The sequence below is a fragment of the Heteronotia binoei genome, chromosome 12, assembly GCF_032191835.1.
Source record: "Heteronotia binoei isolate CCM8104 ecotype False Entrance Well chromosome 12, APGP_CSIRO_Hbin_v1, whole genome shotgun sequence".
Classification (NCBI taxonomy): domain Eukaryota; kingdom Metazoa; phylum Chordata; class Lepidosauria; order Squamata; family Gekkonidae; genus Heteronotia; species Heteronotia binoei.
In genome coordinates, this window is record NC_083234.1 from 11,761,827 (window position 1) to 11,786,836 (window position 25,010).

The following is a 25,010-nucleotide window of genomic DNA, read 5'->3' on the forward strand; positions in this document are numbered from 1 at the left end:
CTGTGATGAGAACAAAGTTCTGGAGGTGATGGGCGGTTGCATCACGAAGTCTTGCTACGTGATTGCGTTGTGCAAGACAGTAGGTTGACCACAATGGTGTAATACATCCCAGTGGCGCAAAAAAGATTGTATCTTTTGGGAACTCCTCTCTCAAATACGCTGGCATGGCATTCCTCTCCGTTGTTCTAAAGCAGATTAATTTCGATAATTCTTTGAAGACCTCCTTCCAGTTTCAAGATAAACATCTGGCGCAGAGGTCCATCAGTAGCTATTAGCCACAGGGTATAGATGGAACCAAGGCCTTTTTTTTGAGCAGGAACGCACAGGAACGCAGTTCCGGCTGGCTTGACACTAGGGGTTTGGCCTAATATGCAAATGAGTTCCTGCTTGGCCTTTTCTATTAAGAGCCCTGTGTGAACACTGGTGACATCAGGGGGTGTGGGCCTAATATGCAAATAAGTCCCTGCTGGCTTTTTCTACAAAAAATCCTGTATGGAACTCTTTGTCTGGGGCAGTGATGCTCTGTATTCTAGGTGCTTGGTGGGGGGGGAGGCAACAGTGAGATGGCTTCTAGTGTCCTGGCCCCACTGGTGGACCTCCTGATGGCACCTTTTTTTTGGCCACTATATGATACAGAGTGTTGGACTGGATGAGCCATTGGCCTGATCCAACATGTCTTCTCTTATGTTCTTACGTGACACAGAGTGTTGGACTGGATGAGCCATTGGCCTGATCCAACATGGCTTCTCTTATGTTCTTATGTGACACAGAGTGTTGGACTGGATGGGCCATTGGCCTGATCCAACATGGCTTCTCTTAAGTTCTTATGTGACACAGAGTGTTGAACATATGAAGCTGCCTTATACTGAATCAGACCCCTTGGTCCATCAAAGTCAGTATTGTCTACTCAGACTGGCAGTGGGCTCCCCAGGGTCTCAAGCTGAGGTTTTTCACATGTATTTGCCTGGACCCTTTTTTGGAGATGCCAGGGATTGAACCTGGGACCTTCTGCTTACCAAGCAGATGCTCTTACCACTGAGCCACCGTCCCTCCCCTAGTGTTGGACTGGATGGGCCACTGTCCTGATCCAACATGGCTTCTCTTAAATTCTTATGCGACACAGAGTGTTGGCCTGGATGGGCCATTGGCCTGATCCAACATGGCTTCTCTTACGTTCTATGCCCCATCATCTGTGTCCCAAGGACCCTATTTCAAGTGCTCCACAGTAGATGACCAAGCACATGAAAAGGGGTGCCTTCTTACTGAGTCCCACCATCTTCCAAGTAGCCTTCCCCCAGCATAAGTGGTTCTTCCTCTAGTGGAAAAACCACTTTAATTTGAAGGAGCCCAAATGAAAGGTGGAGCATAAATGTTTTAATGAAACGAATAAATGAATGAATAAACTTTGCTCGGGGCAGTGGTAGAATCAGCATGCGATCCACGCCCCGCTGTCACGAGCTGAACACTTTCACCTGTCACAGAATCAAGCTCTGTGTTGCGTGCGTCATTCATAAAATATGGGTTTTTTTGGCCAAGGTACAGCTGATATGCAGTTGGTAGACTAGATCCAGATTGGAGATTTAAGGTTGGGGAGAGCCTGGGTTTAAAACCATGACACTCACTGGACTGGGTGACCGGAGGCAAACATTCTCTAACCTAATCCCCAGGATTGTGGGAAGCGATGTGGCTCAGTGGCAGAGCCTCTGCTTGGCATGCAGAAGGTCCCAAGTTCAATCCCGGCATCTCCAGTTAAAAGGACCAAGCAGTAGATGACGGGAAAGACCTCTGCCTGAGACCTTGCAGAGCAGCTGCCAGTCTGAGTAGACGAGACTGACTTTGATGGCAGGGAACTGATTCAGTATAAGGCAGCTTCATGCATTCATATGACCATCATACACTACTGTTGAGCTGTGTAGAGAAAGGGCAAGGTAGAAACATACCAATAAATAATAATAATAAGATATTGGGTTTATATCCCGCCCTCCACTTCAAATCTCAGCGTCTCAGAGCAGCACTCGCAATCTCCTTTATCTTCCTCCCCCAGAACAGACACGTTGTGAAGTGGGTGGGGCTGAGAGGACTCTCACAGCAGCTGCCCTTTCAAGGACAACCTCTGCCAGAGCTGTGGCTGACCCAGGGCCATGCTAGCAGGTGCAAGTGGAGGAGTGGGGAATCAAACCCGGTTCTCCCAGATAAGAGCATGCACACTTAACCACTACACCAAACTGGCTCTCATGGTTGGTGTATTTTTAACTATTTGTCAATTTTAGACACATTGTAATATATTGTTGAGGAGCCCCGTGGCGCAGAGTGGTCAGCTGCAGTACTGCAGTCCTAGCTGTGCTCATGACCTGAGTTCGATCCCGGCGGAAGCTGGGTTCAGGTAGCCAGCTCAAGTTTGACTCAGCCTTCCACCCTTCCGAGGTCAGTAAAATGAGTACCCAGCTTGCTGGGGGTAAAGGGTAGGTGACTGGCGAAGGCCATGGCAAGCCACCCCATAAAAAATCGACCAAGAAAATGTCGTGATGTGATGTCACCCCATGGGTTGGTAACAACTCAGTGCTTGTACAGGGGACAACCTATACCTTTACCTTTTTAATGTATTGTTGCCTACACATCATGTCTTTGGGGACGGTGTGGGCAGAAAATATCCAAATTTGTAAAAAATTACTTCAGTTTCTGAAAGCGTGACAAAATAGTTATTCAAGCATTCACTCTTCCAAGAGTTATCAGCCAGATGCTACAAGCAAGGCTCTCCAGCGGGATACGATGGAAATAATAACTCCTTGTTGATAGCATCTCTGCCTATCTGTCTGCTACGTTTCTATTCCACCCTTCCTCCGAGGAGGTCGGAGTAGCAACCTGTTTGGCCTTCTGGCTTGAACAAATATACAAAGACACCTCCATATATTACGGGAGCGGCTGCGGCTTAGTAGCACAGCATCTGCTTACTTGACAATGTTCCCAGGTTCAATCCCCTGGGTCTCCAGTAAAGAATCAGGAAGCGATGTGTGTGCAGGGCTTTCTTTGAACAGGAACGCACAGGAAACACAGTTCTGGCTGGCTTGGGGTCAGGGGGGTGTAGCCTAATATGCAAATGAGCTCCTGCTGAGCTTTTTCTACAAAAAAAAAGCCGTGTGTGCGTGTCAAGTGCCTTCAAGTCACAGCTGACTTATGGTGACCCCCGGCAAGAGGCTTTCAAGGCAAGAGAGAAGCAGAGGTGGCTGGCCATTGCCTGCCTCTGCATAGCCTTCCTTGGTGGTCTCCCTTCCAAGTACTGTCCCTGCTTACCTTTCAGCTTATGGTGATCCCAGCAAGGGGCTTCCAAAGCAAGGGAGAAGCAGAGGTGGTTTGTCGTTGCCTTCCTCTGCAGATCCTTCCTTGGTGGTCTCCCTTCCAAGTACTAACCCTACTTAGCTTCCAACTTCTGGTGACCCCAGCAAGGGGCTTCCAAGGCAAGGGAGAAGCAGAGGTGGCTGGCCATTGCCTGCCTCTGCAGAGCCTTCCTTGGTGGTCTCCCTTCCAAGTACTAACCCTACTTAGCTTCCAACTTCTGGTGACCCCAGCAAGGGGCTTCCAAGGCAAGGGAGAAGCAGAGGTGGCTGGCCATTGCCTGCCTCTGCAGAGCCTTCCTTGGTGGTCTCCCTGCCAAGTATTGACCCTGCTTAGCTTCCAACTTATGGAGACTTCGGCAAGGAGTTTTTCAAGGCAAGGGAGAAGCAGAGGTGGTCTGCCATTGCCGTCCTCTGCAGAGTCTTCCTTGGCAGTCTCCCTTCCAAGTACTGAGCCTGTTTAGTTTCTGAGATCTGACAGGATCAGGCTACACCAGGGGTGGCCAAACTGTGGCTTGGGAGCCACATGCAAGTCTTTCACACATATTGTGTGGCTCCCGGAAGTCAAGGAGGAACTTAATGCAAACTTACTCTCAAGTAAGGGTGCTTAGCATTGGGATCTCAGTCAGCTTCTGAGCACTGACCCATAGGCAGGTGACTATGCCCCCCGTATGTGAAGCAGGGATGGAGGGAGAAATAGGCAGGCTTGCAAGCTCTTCTCCTCCACCACAGAGGTCACCAGAGACCTAGAGCAGAGAAAGAGAGCACAAGAGCTGTGGGAGCCACTGGAAGGAGTGGCAGAATTATAGAGGGCGGTGCAGGGTTCCACCTTAGTTTCATAGCTTTTGTAGGAGTTGTATTTACTAACCTTTGTGTCAAAGCAAAGAGAGATGCAGAATGATGCAAACGGTGGTCAGTGATTTATATAGTACCAGTGTGTTTCCTTCTCCCACTGATGCCAAAAATAACTCTCTAACCTTTCCCTATGCTGATCTTATGGGGACTGTTATTTACAGTTTTTGGTTTGTTTGGGTTTTTTTTAAGTCACCTTCTATTATAGGCATGTTGTAAAGTGCATACGTATGCACTTTATCTTTCTGTGCAAAGAAAGTAATAAGAATTTTAATAAAGACATGTGTGTTCTATTTGGTCATGTCTTGCGGCTCTCTTGACGTTATTGTATGTGCCTCTTACGTCAAGCAAGTTTGGCCACCCCTGGGCTATACCGTGTTGCCTTCCTTACTGCAGGGAGTAGTAGGTGATGTAAAAGACAAATGCCTGAAATCCTGAAGAGCCACTGCCAATCTTGATGACATGCAGGACTTTTTTTTGCAGCAGGAACTCCTTTGCATATTAGGCCACACACCCCTGATGTAGCCAATCCTCTAAGAGCTTACAGTAGGCCTTGTACTAGGAACCCCGTAAGCTCATGGAGAATTTGTCTACATCAGGGAGTGTGGTCTAATATGCAAAGGAGTTCCTGCTACAAAATAAGCCCTGCTGACATGGATGGAGCAAGGGTTTGACTCAGTTTAAGGCGGCTTCACGTAGCTTATGCTGTAGCTGTGTTGACTCACGGGTGTCCCTGGCTGGCTTTCCCTCCCTTCCCTTTATTTATGACAGTGCTTCTATGCCACCTTTTTTCCCTTTGGAGCTGGCAATACTTTCTGGGAGTCCCCATGGACAGAAAAGAACAATCAAAGCTATTCATTGCCATTCCCACTAGTCTGATGCGGCTCTCTCCCTCCCACCCACCACCCCCCCACATTGGCTAGGGGTTCTTCCTCCTTCCCGGAGTGACCCAAACCAATCAGAGATCACGTAGTCAATGTGATGATGTCACAATGCTACGTAGCCAATTAGCTGGGTCTAGTTTCAGGTAGGCAGCCATGTTGGTCTGCGGTAGAAGAGCTAGACAGGAGTCCAGTCGCATCTTAGAGATCAAAGTTCTCATCATCGGACAATTCCCACCCACCCCTTTCTCCCCCACCCCCTTTTTACATAGATGGCCATTTTTAAAACAAAAGGGTTCACGTGGCATATTTAAAACATTAAAAACATACTTGATGCAGAGGGAGAAGGGGAAGACTGTCGTTTCATTTGCATACCGTGATGAAGCCAGGCTCAGACTACAGGTGAGAACTGTGGGTTCTCTTTTGATATAATGTCTTTCTACCTCCTTAAGAGAGCCAGTTTGGTGCAGTGGTTAAGTGCGCGGACTCTTATCTGGGAGAACCGGGGTTGTTTCCCCACTCTTCCACTTGCACCTGCTGTGATGGCCTTGGGTCAGCCATAGCTCTGGCAGAGGTTGTCCTTTGAGAGGGCAGCTGCTGTGAGAGCCCTCTCAGCCCCACCCACCTCACAGGGGTGTCTGTTGTGGGGGGAGGAAGGTAAAGGAGATTGTGACCACTCTGAGACTCTGAGACTCTGAGATTCAGAGTATAGGGCAGGATATAAATCTAATATCTTCTCCTTAAATGCCAGGCCATTTTTAAGAACATAAGAGAAGCCAGGTTGGATCAGGCCAATGGCCCATCCAGTCCAACACTTTGTGTCACAAAGTGGCCATAAAAACAAAGTGCCATCAGGAGGTCCACCAGTGGGGCTAGAAGCCCTCCACTGTGCCCTCCCCCCGTAAAGCACCAAGAATACAGAGCAACACTGCCCCAGACAGAGAATTCCAAAAATACGCTGTAGCTAATAGCCACTGATGGACCTCATCAGGCATCTTTAAAAGGTAATCTCCTTTAATCTAACACCTCTCATGCCCCAGAACATATTCCTTCCCTAGACTCATGAGATACCTTCAGGTCTTTTTTTTTTTGTAGCAGGAACTCCTTTGCATATTAGGCCACACACCCCTGATGCAGCCAATCTCCCTGGAGCTTACAGTAGGCCCTCTACTAAGAGCCCTGTAGCTCTTGGAGGATCGGCTACATCAGGGGTGTGTGGCCTAATATGCAAAGGAGTTCCTGCTACCAGAAAAAGCTCTGGATACCTTTGACTCTTGAAATCTTGGTGGACATTAAGGTGCAACTGATCCAACATCTGCTCTCCTACTGCTGCTCTGTAAAGCTATCTGCTTGTAAAGGGAGTCAGCTCCTTTCACAGTTCTTGGTCTCCTCTGGCTGTTTCTGATTTCTCACTCCATTTTCTTTTGGGCAACGTTCGCTCGGAAAGCCGTGAGAGTTCAAGCCAACCCTGCATTTGTGCTGCTTCTGTCTTGGAAGCCCGAGAGCCTCGCTCAGAGTGATGCATGGGAACAAAAGAACCCATAATTTGGGACAGGAGGCCTGAATTGTTTTTTTGTCCCCCTACAGATAATAATTCCTTTCCCGGTAAGGAAGAAGTCCCTCTTTGACAGACGCCCTTGAAGTCTCATTTGTACGCCACAAGGCAACTTGCTACCCACAACACAAGTCTCCAGAACACCTGAGGGAACACCGGAGGGCCCCCTCCCCCGACGTGACGCTTTTGAAAAGCTGGCTCAGTTCTTTTGAACAGGTGTCATCTGCACACCACTTTGTTGAAATTAGAAAGATCCCCCTTCCAGTTCCCTGGCAGTTCTGAGGCACTTCATTAAACCTCACAAAAGAGTGTTAAAAAAAATATATTAAAAGAAGAGACGAGGCAAATCAAAGCGCTTGTCTCGATCAGATGAGATCTGACGCCGAGATGAGAGCCAGACGTGCTTCTCTTTGTTATTTACAGGCTCAAAATTGTCAGGCGTTTCGGCAGCTTTATGAGTTTGAAAAGAAAGCGGCGGGGGGGGGGGGGGTGTGCTGGCCTCCAAAACAGGTTGTAGAAAACAGGAATCCTGTTTTGTTTTTTTTTTAAGACGCATGGACCTGATTTCCCTGAAGCCTCTTCAAAATTCTCTTTGTGGAGGTCTCCTTTTTTGCCTAGAGTGAGGTGGAGAGAAAGCCTGCTTGAATGATCCGTGGGGGTGAAAGAAAATTTCAACCTGTAATTGGTGATATTTTTTTGACAGAGACTTCTAGTTCGGTTTTAATGGAGGGGAGGAAGTGACACTCTCTTTTTAAATGTGTGGGTCTGAAAGCAGATTGGAGAACAATCCGAAAACAGGTCTAGCTGGAACCTGAGCCCATAGGGTCGTCAACTGTAGCTCAGGAAATTCCTGGAGATTTGGAGTTGGTTCCCAAGGGGAAATGGCTTAGCAGAGTATAATGCCACAGAGTCCACCATCCCAAGCAATCAATTTTTGCTGTCGAAGGCTTTCACAGCTGAAGTTCATTTGTTGTTGTAGATTTTCCAGGCTGCAGGGCCATGGTCTTGGCATTGTGAGACCTGACGTTTCTCCAGCAACTATGACTGGCATCCTCAGAGGTGTAACCCAAAAAACTGAAGTTCTCTCTGTGTCAACGTGAGAAGAAGATGGTAGGCAGGTAATTTATATCTACTCAGTAAGGTGGGGTAGGGCTGAGTTATTATCCCATCTTCCTGAGTAGGTATAAATTACCTGCCTACCATCTTCTTCTCACCTTGACCCATAGAGAACTCCAGTTTTCTGTGTTATACCTCTGAGGATGCCAGTCACAATTGCTGGCAAAATGTCAGGTCTCACAATGCCATAACCATGGCCACACAGCCCGGGAAGTCTATAACAACTAACCTTTTTTTTCCCCAGGGGAACTGATCTCTATAGTCTAGAGGTGAATTGTAATTCTCTGGGAGATCTCCAGGCTCCAGTTTTGAAGAAGAGATTGGGGAAGCAAGTCTACAGAAAGGAGGGGAAAACAACCCAGAAGAGGAAAGAAACATTGAGCTGTTTACATGACATCTCCCAGGGTCATCTTTTGCCATTCAGATAGAAAGATTTTTGTTGTTCAGTCGCACAGTCAGGTCCGACTCTTTGCGACCCCAAGGACAAAGTCACACCAGGCCCTCCTATCTTCCACCCTCCTCCAAAGTATGCTCAAATTCATGTTTGTTACATCAGTAACTCTGTCCAGCCATCTCATCTTTCACCATCCCCTTCTTCTTTTGCCTTCTGTCTTTCCCAGCATCAGGGGCTTCTCCAGGGAGTGCTCCCTTCCCATTTGGTGGCCAATGTATTTGAGCTTCAGCTTCAGCATCTGACCTTCCAGGGAACAGTCTGGGTTGATTTCCTTTAGGACTGACTGATTTGACCTTCTTGCAGTCCAAGGGACTCTCAAGATTCTTCTCCAGCATCAAAAGCATCTATTCTTCTGTGCTCGGCCTTCCTTATGGTCCAGCTCTCACAGCCATACACTACTACTGGGAATACCATTGCTTTGACTATACGGATGAAGAAACGCAGACAAATCTTGCCAGAGTCCCACCCAAAGGGCTCCATTTGGGAAGGCAGCAAAGCCTGAAACATTTTTGTTCCTCAGCTAGAGGCAAGGAAGAAAAGGGCAGGTGCCCGGTTTGCAACTCCCATGACTTTATGGCAAATCTTGTGATAGCAATTAGAGTGATATTTCCAGCTCTATTTTTTTTCATACTATACGCCTACAGAGGAAGGAGTTAAAGGCAATAAAAGTTACTCTCCACCTGCTTCCTTCTACGGTTTGGAGGGGGGGGTTTCCAGATTTTGAATCCAAAGATTTCTACTTTTACTGCTGACTGGCCAGGATTCGCATCCATTCCAAGTGAGACTCAGAAGTCGGCCCACTCCTTGCAGTTCTCATGCCAGAAGGGAGAAACACAATTTCAAAATAAATGCATTTATTCTGCTTTTAGAACAAATTATTTTAACCAGGGCAGTTTTTTTTTTAACACAAACTCCTTTGTATATTAGGCCACACACCCCTGATATAGCCAATCCTTCCTTACAGTAGGCCCTGTACTAAGAGCCCTGTAAGCTCTGGGAGGATTGGCTACATCAGGGGTGTGTGGCCTAATATGCAAAGGAGCACCTGCTAGAATTCCACCCCTGCATATTTTCAAAATCCCTAGTTGTTGAAGAGAGGCGGGGCTTTTTTGTAGCAGGAACTCCTTTGCATATTAGGCCACACACCCCTGATGTAGCCAATCCTCCAAGAGCTTACAATAGGCCCTGGACTAAGAGCCCTGTAAGCTCTTGGAGGATTGGCTACATTGGGGGGGGGGGGGGGTGGCTTAATATGCAAAGGAGTTCCTGCTACAAAAAAAAAGCCCTGACTTTGACATTCATCAAGTCAATCTCAGGATTCTTCTGCCAATCTTGTATTTTATTATTATTATTATTTTCTGAAGAAGTGAGCGGTGACGCAGAAAACCTCATCCCCTGCCACAAATTTCGATAGTCTTGAAGGTGTTCCTCTGGACTCTTGCCCTTTTTGACTGCTACAGGCAGACTACCACGGCTACCCATCTTGATCTATTTATTTTTTAATCTATTATTTACTATTTTTCAGTCTCCAACTCGCTGGTTTTAAACAGAGTGGAGCTGTGTGTGTGTGCACGTGCAGGCACGTATTTGCATGCCTACAAACCAGGTTGCCAACTTGCAAGTGAGGCCGGGAGAGCTCCCAGAGCTTTTTTGTAGAAAAGGCTTTTTTGTAGAAAAGGCCCAGCAGGAACCTATTTGCATATTAGGCCACACCAGACCTTTTTTGCAAAAAAAGCTCAACAGGAACTCATTTGCTTATTAGGCCACACCCCCCTGACACCAAGCCAACCAGAACTGAATACTTGGGCATTCCTTTTAAAAAAAAAAGGTCCTGGTTACACCTAGGGTTGCCAGTCACAAATTCACACTCCATTTTGTCCAGAATGGAATCCTCTTCTTCAGTGGTTAGAACAGGACGTGCCTTTCTGTGCACAGAGAGAAGCATCTTTGGATTGATTTATGAACTGTTATTAAGGACTTGCTGACATATTGCCTGTTCCACCTTGTGGTTGTTCCGTGGATTAGTGTCATAAATTTATCCAAACGTCTCTATAGGGATGAACATTGGAGGTTTTGTGTTTCATCTGTTTGCAGTGTGATTGAATCTTTAACTGGAGAGCCAGTTTGGTGTAGTGGTTAAGTGTGCGGACTCTTATCTGGGAGAACCGGGTTTGATTCCCCACTCCTCCACTTGCACCTGCTGGAATGGCCTTGGGTCAGCCATAGCTCTGGCAGAGGTTGTCCTTGAAAGGGCAGCTGCTGTGAGAGCTCTCTCCAGCCCACCCACTTCACAGGGTGTCTGTTGTGGGGGAGGAAGGTAAAGGAGGTTGTGAGCCGCTCTGAGACTCTTCGGAGTGGAGGGCGGGATATAAATCCAATATCTTCATCCACCTCACAGGGTGACTGTTGTGGGGGAGGAAGGTAAAGGAGATTGTGAGCCACTCTGAGACTCTTTGGAGTGGAGGGCAGGATATAAATCCAATATCTTCTTCTATCTTCTATACATATTGGACTACTTGTCATGGGGGGGGGGGTCTGTGCCTTTCTTCTCCTGCCTCCTTCTCTGTAATTCTCAGTTTCATTGCCAAGCTTCCAGTTGGCAATAAAACAGTTTTATTGCCAAGCCTTGGAGAGCCAGTTTGGTGTAGCGGTTAAGTGTGAGGACTCTTATCTGGGAGAACCAGGTTTGATTCCCCACTCCTCCACTTGCACCTGCTAGCATGACCTTGGATCAGCCATAGCTCTGGCAGAGGTTGTCCTTGAAAGGGCAGCTGCTGTGAGAGCCCTCTCCAGCCCCACCCACCTCACAGGGTGTCTGTTGTGGGGGAGGAAGGTAAAGGAGATTGTGAGCTGCTCTGAGACTCTTCGGAGTGGAGGGTGGGATATAAATCCAATATCTTCTTCAGATAGTGGCTGGAGGTCTCTCAGAGAGCGTTGCTAAGTCCCTCCACCAGAAATGTTCTAGGATTCGCAGTAAAACTCTATGGTACCATAGAGTTTTTAGTGGGAGTCTAGAGCATCCCTGGTGTGATGTCCCCAGCACGGTGACATCACTTCTGGGTGATGTCATTGTGCCAGGGATGGAACGCACTGGCGGGGCTCCTTGGGGGCAGGCATTCCCCTGCCAGCCTGCTCCCTGCTGGCAAGTTGGGGCCCTCCCAGGTGGGGATCCCCCACCCCCAGTGGAAGCTTGGCAGCCCTGCTCTCAGAACTACAACTGATCTCCAGGTTACAGAGGTCAGTTCCCCTGGAGAAAAATTGGCTGCTTTTGGTGGAGGACTCCATGGGATGATATCCTGCTGAGGTCTAGGGTTGCCAGGTCCAACTCAAGAAATATCTGGGGACCTTGGGGGTGGAGCCAGGAGCAAGGGTGTGGCAAGCACAATGGAACTCCAAAGGGAGTTCTGGCCCTCACATTTAAAGGGACCACGCTGCTTTGAAATGCCTCCCTTCCATTTGGTATAATGAAGAATGGGGGCACCTTCTTCGGAGGCTCATAGAATTGGACCTCCTGGTCCAATCCTTTTCAAACTTGGAGAGTATTTTGAGGAGAGTCCCCAGGTGCTATGCTGAAAATGTGGTGCTCCTACCTCAAAATACAACTCCCTTAGAGGCCCATATACTGATGACACTGAAGCGTGGGGGATCTCCTTCTGCCACCTGGAGATTGAGCAACCAAACGAGCAACGTGGAAAAGTAAAGCAGGGGTAAAGCACAAAGGCATCCACGAACAACCAACAACTCTGGAAAAGTTGTGCAATAATATATTAAGTGCAAACCCATCTATAGTCATAAATACAAGGTTACAAAGTAACAAAAAAATGGCCGCTTCAGAAATTACGAAGTTGCGCTGTGTCGCCTCAGCGAATAACGCTATATATCCATTTCGACAGAAAAGATTACTCTCGGAATTCCTGCTCACGGCTCTTCCAGAAAGTTTCCCCGGACATTCACTTTATATATGAACTTTGCACCTGAAAGATAAGACTGTTTCTTGGGGGAATGTGTTTTTTTTTTTTTGTTACTTTGTAACCTTGTATTTATGACTAGAAATGGTTTTCTGTCATTTCTAGAAATGACTAGAAATGGTATTTATATCCCGCCCTGAGCTTGCCCCGGCGGGGAGGGCGGGATATAAATAAATTTTTGTTGTTGTTGTTGTTTTGTATTTAATATATTATTGCACAAGTTTTCCAGAGTTGTTGGCTGTTCGTGGCCACCTGGAAATTGGCAGCCCTACTGAAGTCCTTCTCCTCCCCAAAGTAGGGTATACCCCCCCCCCCCCCCATATCTCCAGGAATTTCCCAACCCAAAGCCGGCAACCCTATTTCCAACTGATCTCCAGAGTATAAAGATTCATTCCTCTGGAGGAAATGGCTACTTTGGCCGAAGGAGGCCAAACTGAAAGTCACTAGAGACAGGGCCTTCTCGATGGCAGCCCCCACACTGGTGGAATCAACTGCCAGAGGAAGTGAGGGCCTTGAGGAATCTTGCCCGGTTCCGCAAGGCCTGCAAAACCACTCTTTCCCGGCTGGCCTTCAAATGACATGGGGCCTATATCGTAGAAAGTAATATCGTTGCCACAGAAAATGGATAATATCAAGAGTTTAGCACGAAACAAATTTTGGATTGTTTTTATCATAAAATAATTGCTGTGCAGACAGGTTAAAACGGATAAAAGGAAGTACTTCTTCACCCAAAAGGGTGATTAACATGTGGAATTCACTGCCACAGGAGGTGGTGGCGGCCACAAGCATAGCCACCTTCAAGAGTGGGTTAGATAAAAATATGGAGCAGAGGTCCATCAGTGGCTATTAGCCACAGTGTGTGTGTATAGGTATGTGTGTGTGTGTGTGTGTATGTATGTATATATATATTTTTTTTGGCCACTGTGTGACACAGAGTGTTGGACTGGATGGGCCATTGGCCTGATCTAACATGGCTTCTCTTATGTTCTTCTGTGACACAGAGTGTTGGACTGGTTGGGCCATTGGCCTGATCTAACATGGCTTCTCTTATGTTCTTCTGTGACACAGAGTGTTGGACTGGATGGGCCACTGGCCTGATCCAACATGACTTCTCTTATGTTCTTCTGTGACACAGAGTGTTGGACTGGATGGGCCATTGGCCTGATCTAACATGGCTTCTCTTATGTTCTTAATTTTATAGAATGGATAAATTATAATATGTATTGTTTTAACTGTTTGTAGTGCTTTTATGCTGTAAGCCTGCTTCAGCAGGGAGGGCGGGATATAAATCAAATAAATAAAATAAATACTTTGGAGACTGGACTCTATGGCTCTCTGATGTCCCTTACACCCCCAAAATCTGTTCTTCCTGAAGTCTCCAAAAATTCCCCAATCCGGACCTGGCCGCTCTACCTATAGATTGCAGATGCCGCAGATGTGTGTCTCTCAGACCTCCGGCTCCTGTCAATTCTCATGCAAAGTCAATATTGCCGAGCCACGCATTCATTCTCAATGAGCAAAGATCAAAAACGAATTCCAATCCACCTCCACGTCAGCGTTTCAGAATCAGGCAATGGATTTCCACTTCCTTTCAACTGCCTCAAGTCGCAGCACGCCTTCTGAATCACGGCTTGCGCCGCACAAGTTTTTGGAACAGAAACCGAGAAGGCCTCCAGATGAAAAGCAAGAACCTGGCTAATACCATACACAGACGAGCCCAGTGTTTGCAAAAAAAAGAATGTCAACTTTTGGTTTCTCAAGGATTTATTTCCTTCAAGAGGGCTCAGAGCTACTTACAGCAGTTACGTATTTGTTTAAGAAATCCATTTAAAAGTGTAAAAGGGAGAAGAGACGATTAAGCGTGAAACAAATTAAATCCAACAAAAAGCAGCATTTAAACTTTCTTTCTTTTTTTTTTTACAAACTATCCTACATGCAGAGATGCCAGCCTCCAGGTGGGACCTGGGGATCCCCCAGAATTACATCTCCGGATGACAGAGATCAGTTCCCCTAGAGAAAAGGGATACTTCAGAGGCTGGACTTTATGGAACTGTACTCCACTAAGCTCTCTGTCCTTCCTAGGCTCACCCCCCCCCACACACACACACAAATCTCCAGCAATGCCCCAACCTGGAGATGGCAACCCAACCCCTCCCCCCCACACACACACACACACTGGCAGCCAAGTGAGGAACAAAATCCATTTTCAAAAGCCCTCTAGAATAAGCCTGTTTTCAACTTCTAGCAGAAGGTAAGGTGAGGCTATTTGCAGGGAATTCCACCGCCTGGGGCCACAGCTAAAAAGCCCCTGCCACAATCATGCAGCAATCTTACATCTGTGGGTGCAGGCCACTGTGAAAAGACCTTGATGGTAGATCTCAGCGCCCAGGAAAATGCCACTGGGAATTCCACTGCCTGGGGCCACGGCTAAAAAGCCCCTGCCACAATCATGCAGCAATCTTACATCTGTGGGTGCAGGCCGCTGTGAAAAGACCTTGATGGCAGATCTCAGGGCCCAGGAAGATGCCTAGGGCTGGATGCAGTCTTTTGGACCAAAGCCACTTAGGACTTGAAGGGCTGTCATCACTTTTCATTTGTTTTGACTTTTCCAGCATATATGTATCAAAGTGCCATCAAGCCGCCACTGAGACAAGTGAGAAGCAGAGGCGGCTTGCCGTTGTCGTTGTCTACAGAGCCTTCCTTGGTGGTCTCCCATCCAAAGACTGACCTTTCGAGATCTGATGACAGCAACACCATGCCATTTTCCCTTCCCTTCCCAGCAGAGAGAGAAACCAAATGGTGTCTTAAACTGTCAAAGGTCAGAGGTGAATGAGAGCTTCATTCCAATCTTGTTCACCCTTGAAGGCTTCTAGACATTTGACTGCAGGCTGCCTGCTGCCCTGTTCTGGAGGTCACCACCTGCCTTCGCCTTATTCTGTGCAAACTGCAGCCTCTTTCATGCTTCTCTACCATGCTTCTCAAGGGATGAGGGCAGCCGTCACATTCTAGAGAAGGAGTGGCCAAACTGTGACTCGGAAGCCGCATGTGGCTCTTCTTCACATATTTTGTGGCTCTCAAGGCCCCCACTGCCCTGCTGGCCAGCCAGCTGGCGACTTAGAGAATGCATTTATCATTAAAGTCGCTTTCTTTCCATGGCCACCTCCCTCCTCCATCTATTTTCCTTCCTTCCTTCCTTCCTTCCTCCCTCTTTCCCTCCTTCCCTCCCTCCCCTCCCTTCCTTCCTCGCTTCCTCCCTCCCTCCCTCCCTCCCTTCCTTCCTTCCTTCCTTCCTTCCTTCCTTCCTTCCTTCCTTCCTTCCTTCCTTCCTTCCTTCCTTCCTCCCTCCCTCCCTCCCTTCCTCACTTCCTCCCTCCCTCCCTCCCTCCCTCCCTTCCTTCCTTCCATCCTCCCTTCCTCCCTCCCTCCCTTCCTCCCATCCATCCTCCCTCCCTCCCTCCCTCCCTCCCTTCCTTCCTTCCTTCCTTCCTTCCTTCCTTCCTTCCTTCCTTCCTTCCTTCCTTGCTCCTCTCAAACATCTGACATTCATTTCATGTGGCTCTCAGACATCTGACATTTATTTTATGTGGCTCTTACATGAAGCAAGTTTGGCCACCCCTGTTCTAGAAGGTGGGGTCCTGGAATGGGTCCTAACTGAGAAAGCTGATTCTTCCTCCAAGTGGTCCCTCCAGACCATTCTGGTACGGAAATGTGCCTGACCTTGCTGGGCTGCTGGCCTAGAGCCTGCTAAACCCAGGGCTTAATCTCACGTCATCAGAGGAGGGGAAGCCTATCTAGATTAGGACAGGGCTCTGGAGCGATTAGCACCGCTGTCAACCTGCCAAGATTGGGAGGCATCCCATAAATTAAGTTTCTGAAGCAGCAGGTGGGGTGGGGAAGACTGCGTGAGTCATGTGATAGAACACATCTTTTTTTTTTTTTTTTGCATGCCCGCTGGGCTCTTTTCAGCTTCTGGCCCCCAAAGTTCCATCTGGTGTAGGGATGCCAGCCAGGAGCAATTAGGCCGGAGCCAGGAGACATTGGGGTGGAGCCAGAAGCAAGGCTGTGTCAAGCATAATTGAATTCCAAAGGGAGTTCTGGCCATCACATTTCAAGGGATTGCAAGCCTTTTAAATGCCTTCCCTGTGTTGGAAATAATGGATAGGGGCACCTTCTTTGGGGGCTCATAGAATTGGACCCCCTGGTCCAATCCTTTTGAAACATAGAGGGTATTTGGAGGAGAGGCACTGGATGCTATGCTGAAAATTTGGTGCCTCTACCTCAAAAAACAGGGGGGCCCCAGAGTCCCAGATACCCACCGGTCAATTCTCCATTATATCCTATGGGAATCAGTCTCCATAGGGTATAACGGAGTGCCCAGCAGACATCCCCCGCCCCCCGCTTTCTGATGACCCTGAAGCAGGGGGAGGGCCTCCAAACCGGGGGATCCCCTGCCCCCACCTGGGGTTTGGCAACGCTATGTCCTCCCCAGGCTCCATTCCTAAATCTCCAGGAGTTTCCCCACATGGAGCGGGCAGTCCTACCCCACCACACTGGTAGCCGAGGGGGGCCTGATACCAACGTTCCCTCTAAGCTGCAGAGTCTTGTGAGCAAAAATTCTACTTTGTGAGCTGCTGGCATGAAAGTGGTGAGTGACGGCATCAATTACTGTGCTCTGAGGTCATCCTTCCTGAGCGAAGACAACATTGTGTGAGCTGGAGGCTGAAAATCTGTGAGCTAGCTCATGCTAACTCAGCTTAGAGGGAACACTACCTGGCACCCCTACAGCTGGGTCTCTTGGAGGTCCCACTGTTCATGATGGTTTGGCCACACTGAGAGCAGTCACGCACTACTGGCTTGATGCAATAGAAGCAGCAAACACTGGGATGGGTGGAATGTAGTACTTAAGAGATCGGACTGTGTCCAGAGACGTCCCCAGTTCCAATCACTTCTCCAAACCAAACTCCTTGTGTGGCCTTTGACCGGCGGCTGCTTCTCCATCTCATTATGCTGCCATTTGAGGACAGTAAAGCTGGTCCACCTAATAAGTACGGTTGCCAGCCTCCAGGCAGAATCTGGATATTTCCTGGAATCACAGGTAGCCTCCGGACATCAAAGAGCGGTTCCCTTGCTGCCTTAGACGCCTGACTCTATAACATTATGCCCTGTTGAGATCTCCACTCCTGAGTCTCCAGGGATTTCCCAGCCTGGAGTTGGCAACCCTACAAATAGCCCTGTTGTCAGGATTATGACAAAATCATTTGTGTGAGGTGCTGCGAATCCTGAACAGGGTTTTAGGAACCCCGGACCAGTCTTCCGAATGGCCTGTTTTGGTTATTCTTTTAACCCCCTGGACCTCTTTATTTTGAACGGTCTGTTTCCGGGGTCGCCAACCCCTTTGCCATGGACCGGAAGTGGCGGACTGGCCAGGGTATCAGCCTGCCCGATAGCAAGCGGGCCCCCTTTAACATTAGACAATATGTTAAAAATGTTAATGACGCTTTTAGTAGCTTGAACATACAGCAGAAGTCCCAATATTATTACTGTAATGCAGCTAAAATGTACATTGCATTTAGGGTTGCCAGCCTCCTGGTGGGGCCTGGGGATCTCCCGCTTTTACAACTGATCTCCAGCCGGCAGAGATCAGCTCCCCCGGGAGAAAATGCCATCTGTATTTACATTTAGCATCTACTGTATACTGCCAGCAAGACGTACAATAGATGTACGCTGCGATTACTAAAAAAATACAGACATTCATTTTGCAAAAGTTTTAATTGTTCCCTTTTTTTCCCCACCGATGTGTTTTTGGAAAATTTCATTTGTTTCTTATACATATTGAATGATAGCCTTAGAGTTGTGGGTGGGCCCCCTAGGTCTCCTGGCAACCAGCATTTTTAGACCCAGTCCATGGCCTGTGAGCAACCAGGCCACAAAGCGAGGCAGAGCACCACACTGCCCCTTTCGCCCACCCAGGATTCAGGTGTACAAAAGAGGCAGAGTGGCCTCGCTGAGGCAGAGCGAGGCAGAACAGCCCTTCCACCCCCACTGCCCACCTGGAACCCAGGCGGATAAAAGAGACAGCACAGCCTTGTTCTGAGACAGAGCAGCCCCTTCCACCCAACCAGGACCTTGGCAGACGAAAGAGGCAAGGTGGTCCCCCTCTGAAGCACCACCTCTTTCATCCATTCGGGTTCCGGGCGGGCGGAAGGGGCAGTGTCGCAGCGACCTTCACTTACCCCTCATTTAAAGACCCCCATGGGGAGCAGGGGTGGGGCGTGGGTGGGGGGGCAGCCTGGGCCAGCAAAAACTCCAGCACCCCCACACACGCCGGTGGGAAAATTGTCTCTCGTGAAACCAGTCCCCGGTGCCAAAAAGGCTGGGAGTCTCTGGTCTATTCAGCACCCGGTCTCCAAAGCAGACTTGATTTAGATAGCGAACTATATTTATATTCTGTAGGATCCTCTCTTTCCCTCCAGTTCTTCTGTGGTAAAGGTGTCCCTCCCAGAGCCAAGAAAAAGAATTCTAATCCCTTTTGTGATTAAATAAATATACATTTTATAGTTATTGAGAATACACACAGCTTCGACGAACCAAGGAGGATGCCCATAAAGAACATGGAGGATGCCCATCAAGACATCTGTTTTACCTGTTGAACGCTCGTCATCCAAAACTAGCTGTCACTTTCCTAAATCTGTTTCCTTCTAGCAAGAACACCCTTGCTCCCGCATTCCATCCATGCCTGTTCAGGAACAATGCACGCCACATCTTCCATTCTCTCTGTCCACACAATCCAGCAAGCACTATGCATTTTCCTGCTCTCTCGCGCGTAAGCGATCCGACAACTCTGCAAACATATCCAAACCTCACTGATCTTTCATGCCTCAAACTGCTCTGTGTCAGACAGGACTTCCAGACAAATAGACGCCGTAGATGCTACTGCAATAGATGCTATTGCAATAGATGCTATTATCTATAACAACTCAAGGAAAACAAAAATGGAATGCCAGGGTGGTGTAGCGGTTAGAGTATCTGGGAGAGTCAGGTTCGAATCCCCAGTTAGCTACAGAAGTTGGGCTGACCTTGGGTCAGTCACATCCTCTCAGCCCAACCTACCTCACAGGATTGTGAGGATAACATGGAAGAGAGAAGGATGTAAGCCTGAGGCCCCAATGGCAGATAAAGACAGAATATAAACAAAGTCAATTAAAAAATGAAGATTCTCATTGTGCGTCTGTTTTAAAAAAGAAAGTGATCCCTGATTGGCTTTCCTATTGATAATCAGGGGCCAGCTCAGCCATAACAGCATGAACCATCACAGACCCAGTGCCAGAGGTAGAATTTTAATAACACTGCAGACAAAATGTACTCCATTTAGATTTCCACTTGCAAGTAATTCAGTGGACAAAAGCCAACTCATGGATCAATATGCATTTGGGAAACCCGTTGTTTCCTTCCTTTCTTTCAGAATCCAGGCCTATCCGAAAGCGATGCGTTCAGACTCTACCTACAGCTTCTGGGAACAGGGCAGGGTAGGTGAAAGGGAGTCATCCTCCACAAAGCATGAAGGTTGAGTAAAGAGAGCGTTACCTCTTTGCCGGACTTCTCGATCTCCACCGTCACCGTGGTGTGGTTCTTGTGCTCCTGGAACATGCAGAGGTAACAGATGCAGACCTGGTCCGTCTGACAGAAGAGCTCCATGGTCTTGCCATGGATGGGGCATTTCCTGGCTTCAAAGTCCTTGATGGGGTCCAGGAGCTGGTGGTCTCGGAAGGCGGCCCCTTCTAAGTGGGGCTTCAGGTGGAGCTCGCAGAAGCTTGCCTGACACACCAGGCAGGACTTCACGGCCTTCTGCTTGTTGTCAATGCAGGAGTCGCAGAGGACCTCTTCCAGGTTTAAGCGGGGCCTTGAACTAGACCCTCTGTTGGCCCTAAGGAGGTTGGCTCTCTTGGTCTCTCCGGGTTCTGTAAGAGAGATGGAGATAGTGGGCTTCCTGAGATCCGCAATCTGCCCGCTGGAGAACAGCGGCTTTTTGGCATCCCCTTCACTGGCAAAGGGCTTCTTCGTCTCTACCGTAAACATGGGCTTCCTCAAGTCCCCCCTCTCTGGGAAGGAAACCTGGGGCCTCCTAGCTTCTCCTAGCTGAACAGTGGGGTACATGGGCTTCTTGGCCTCCCCAGGATCCACATTGTAGTAGGTTGACCTCTTCTCATCGGCTGATTCGACAAACTGGATGATGGGCCGCTTCCACTCACCCCCAGAGTAAATAGAATTTTTGATCTGACCTGTCTCCAGCGAGGGGCTGGCGGAGTTATTCTTCATGCCCTCTTTTTCCCCTCTGATGGGACTGGTGGACTTCTTCGCTTCCTCAGCTTCTTTCTTAGGGGAGACCGAGGTCTTGGGGTCCTCCGGCTTCCCTGCGGTCCCGTTGGCTCGCGCGGTCTCCATCACACAGCTTTTGTCTCCACGGTTTGTTCTGAAGGGGGAGGGGTTTTTCCCTGCCCACCCAAGCTAGCTGCCTCACAAGAAGAGATCAGATTCGGGGCCTACCTAGTCGGCTGTCTTCTGCAAAGCAAGCAACTTTGCTGCTGGCTCTTGCCCCGGCGAGAAATGCAAGAGGAATACAGGAAAAAGTTTGCCTAAATGCCACGCCCGCAAGCTGGGGAGGAGAAAGGAGACACCTGAATGGGCAGAGCCTGAGAGAAAGAGAGAGAGATTACAAAAGGCATCAAGAGATCCAGGTGTATAACTCATTATACTAAACAGTCCCCACCCAAAGCACATTCTTGTCTAACCAGGTTCAGGAACGAAGGGCTGTTTATGTGTCATTCTCCCCCAACAAATTTTTATTAAGAGGCAAGCAACCAGTTCTGCCACCGATTTTGAAAATAGCTGTCCGTTGACAGCAAGAGAGCGAGAGAGGAGTGGTTTTCCTCTGAGGAATGGGCCGGTTTAGTTAGAAAGTGTAAAGTACACAATGCGGGTTTTGACAAGGGGGTTGCTTACGCATACGGGCACACGCAATGCGGGCTTGCAAACGAAATGAATGCAAAGGTTGAGCAACCGCTTCCAGTCCTCACACCCGTGGAACCTGAGGGGAGAGTATCCAGATCAGGGAACACTGAGGAAGGACTGTCACATAGAGGATGGTGCAGAACTTTTTTCTGTGGCCCCAGAAGGATGGACCAGAAGCAATGGGATGAAGTTAAATCAAAACAGTTTCTGGCTCAACATTAGGAAGAACTTCCTGACGGTGAGAGCGGTTCCTCAGTGAAACAGGCTTCCTCGGGAGGTGGTGGTAGGGTTGCCAAGCCCAATTCAAGAAAAATCTGGGGACTTTGGGGGTGGAGCCAGGAGCAAGGGTGTGACAAGCATAATTGAACTCCAAAGGGAGTTCTGGCCATCACATTTAAAGGGACGGCCCACCTTTTCAATGCCTTCCTTCCATAGGAAATAATGAAGGATAGGGGCACCTTCTTTGGGGGCTCATAGAATTGGACCTCCTGGTGCAATCTTTTTGAAACTTGGGGGGCATTTGTGCTAGGGTTGCCAATCCCCAGGTGGGAGCAGGGGATCCCCCGTTTTGGAGACCCTTCCCCCGCTTCAGGGTCATCAGAAAGCGGGGGGAGGGGAGGGAAATGTCTTCTGGGAACTCTTCCCTATGGAGATTTATTCGCATAGAAAATCATGGAGAATTGATCCGCAGGTATCTGGGTCTCTTGGGGGGCTGTTTTTTGGGGTAGAGGCACCAAATTTTAGGTATAGCATCTAGTCCCTCTCCCCAAAATACCCCCCAAGTTTCAAAAAGATTGGACCAGGGGGTCCAATTCTATGAGCCCCAAAAGAAGGTGCCCCTATCCATTATTTCCTATGGAAGAAAGGAATTGAAAAGGTGTGCCGTCCCTTTAAATGTGAGGTCCAGAACTCCCTTTGGAGTTCAATTATGCTGGTCACAGCCTTGATCTTGGCTCCACCCCTGATGTCTCCTGGCTCCACCCCCAAAGTCTCCTGGCTCCACCCCCAAAGTCCCCAGGTATTTCTTGAATTGGACTTGGCAACCCTAATTTGTGCAAGCTGAAGCAGTAACAACCTGAAGTAGTAACAATGTATTGTATGAGAAATTGCCTTAGCACAGGTTCAGGGATATAAAGAAAATCAATCAATCAACATTTTATTTATATCCCGCCCTCCCCGCCGAGGCAGGCTCAGGGCGGCTAACAACATCAAATACAATAGGTTATACAATAAGTATTTAGAATCAGTATTTAGCTTTAAAACAGTCTAATTTAAAATTAACATTCTGGTGCTATTTCCAATAAGCACAATGGCGAAAATCACTTAGGCGAGTCCCTCTGTCATTTAATCGGCAAAGGCCATCCCAAAAAGGATGGTCTTGCAGGCCCTGCGGAACTATTCAAGGTTCTGCAGGGCCCGCGCTTCTTCTGGGAGCTGGCCCGTGGAAGGTGAACGAAACACAGTCTGAACCTAGGACCTGTGTAGCCGCCGCAGCAGCCAGATTTCGGTCTGCTACCCAAATGAGAAGTGATATTCTTTGAGGAGAAGTGATATTCATTGTGGCATTGTCTACGTCTCTCGACAAAAGGATTTTGAAGACAGTGGACTGACAGAAACTGACAGAAAGAGAATGTATTCTTGATTTAGTTATGAATTTATGAATATTGAAAACAGTTTTGGTTTGTGAAGGAAATATATTTATGATATAATACAAAAGAAATTTGTTAAGCATATGCCTGCAATGTATAATTACGCAGTGGCTTTTTTCCTAAGTTGCTATCCACCTGGGGGTTAAGAGAACATAAGAGAAGCCATGTTGGATCAGGCCAATGGCCCATCCAGTCCAACACTCTGTGTCACACAGTGGCCAAAATTTATATACACACACACACACTGTGGCTAATTGCCACTGATTGACCTCTGCTCCATATTTTTATCTAAACCCTTCCTTCCTTGGAGGTTTTTCAACAGAGGCTAGATGGCCATCTGACAGCAGTGAAGATCCTGTGAACTAAATCTTTAAATATTAACTTGCAAGAGTATAAAGTACTTTCTAGGTGGTCCTTTACTCCAGCGCATTTGGCTCGCTTGTCTCCTTCCATATCCTCTGCGTGTTGTAAAGGCTGTGGGCAACTAGGATTCTTTTTCCACACTTGGTGGTCTTGCCCGGTCATTGAGCAGTTTTGGAAACTAATATGTATCAAAAGTTACACAATTGACAGGTTTAGCGGTTCCACTCTCTCCACTAATTCTTCTAAATTTTGGGAAAGAATTTGTGGTTTCTAAACCCAGGTGAGATTTAATTTCCATAATGTTTACTGCAACTAAGTATACCATTGCTGGAGGTCACCTTCCAGCTCTATGATTCTGTGCCCTGCACCTGAGATGTCTAAAACTGTGCAGAGTCATGGGATTCTAAGTGAGGTCTAGAAGCTGAAAAGAAAGGGCTGGTGAGACTCTTTGGCTTTTTGGAGTCCCTTCTGTCTCTAGGGATGCCAGCTTCCAGATTCCCCAGAGTTACAGCTCTTCACCAGATTACAAATATCAATTTCCCCTGGGAAAAAAAATAAATGCTTTGGAGGGTGGACTCTGTGGCCTTGTACCCCGCTGTCCCTGTCTTCCTGAGGCTCCACCCCCAAATCTCCAGGAGTTTCCCAACCTGGAGCTGGCAACCCTACCCCCCATCTCCCATGGGTGGTAAGGGGGGACCCAGAACCCTATTATTCTCCGAAGCCTTCTACCTTAATGTCTACCTTGTTTGAAGTTTTCTATCTGAGTAGTCAGGACATAAATCTTAAGTAAATAAAAAGTCCGTAACACAAATTGTGTTAGTCTTTATCCTCCTCTTTATGACGATCGTAAAACGTGCTACAATTTCTTTTGCAAAAAAAAATAGAAAATTAAGTTTCTGGCATAGATAGAGACCATTATCAAGTCCAGCCTGAAACTCTTATCACTCGGATGATCTGACCCATCTAGGGTTGCCAGCCTCCAGGTGGTGGCTGGAGATCTCCTGGGATTACAACTGATCTCCAGGTGATAGAAGAACCCCATGGCGCAGAGTGTTAAAGCTGCAGTCCTAAGCTCTGCTCACGACCTGAGTTCGATCCCCGGCGGAAGCTGGGTTTTCAGGTAGCCGACTCGAGGTTGACTCAGCCTTCCATCCTTCCGAGGTCAGTATAAGGAGTACCCAGCTTGCTGGGGGGAAAGTGTAGATGACTGGGGAAGGCAATGGCAAACCACCTCGTAAAAAGTCTGCCGTGAAAACATTGTGAAAGCAATGTCACCCCATAGTTGGAAACGACTGGTGCTTGCACAGGGGACCTTTCCTTTTCCAGGTGATAGAGATCAGTTCCACTGGAGAAAATGGCTCCTTTAGTGGGCGGACTTTATGGCATTAAAACCTGGTGAGGTCCTCCCCCTCCCCAAACTCCCCCCCCCGTCCCAGGCTCCACCCCCAAAATCTCCTGGTGTTTCCCAGTTCAGAGCTGGCAACCCCATCCATCTCCCTCCCAGTTTGATGTAGTGGTTAAGTGTGCGGACTCTTATCAGGGAGAACCGGGTTTGATTCCCCACTCCTCCACTTGCAGCTGGAGTGGCCTTGGGTCAGCCATAGTTCTGGCAGAGGTTGTCCTTGAAAAGGCAGCTTCCAGTAGAGCTCTCTCAGCCCCACCCACCTCACAGGGTGTCTGTTGTGGGAGAAGAAGATAAAGGAAATCGTAAGCCACTTTGAGATTTAGAGTGGAGGGTGGGATATATCCAGTGTCTTCTTCTTCTTCCTGGTCATGCCAAATGACTGTTCCTCCATCTCATCTCATCCTCTCCACCTCCACTTTTGCTTTT

General features: G+C 48.2%; 1 protein-coding gene across 1 annotated transcript in view; it reads right to left on the bottom strand.

Moving 5' to 3' along the window:
* Positions 1–25,010, bottom strand: part of TRIM29 (tripartite motif containing 29) — a 127,228-nt gene that overhangs the window by 69,946 nt on the left and 32,272 nt on the right. The window contains 1 exon segment of the mRNA XM_060251268.1: positions 19,743–20,848. Coding sequence (XP_060107251.1) covers positions 19,743–20,600 — 858 coding nt within the window. The 5' untranslated portion in view covers positions 20,601–20,848.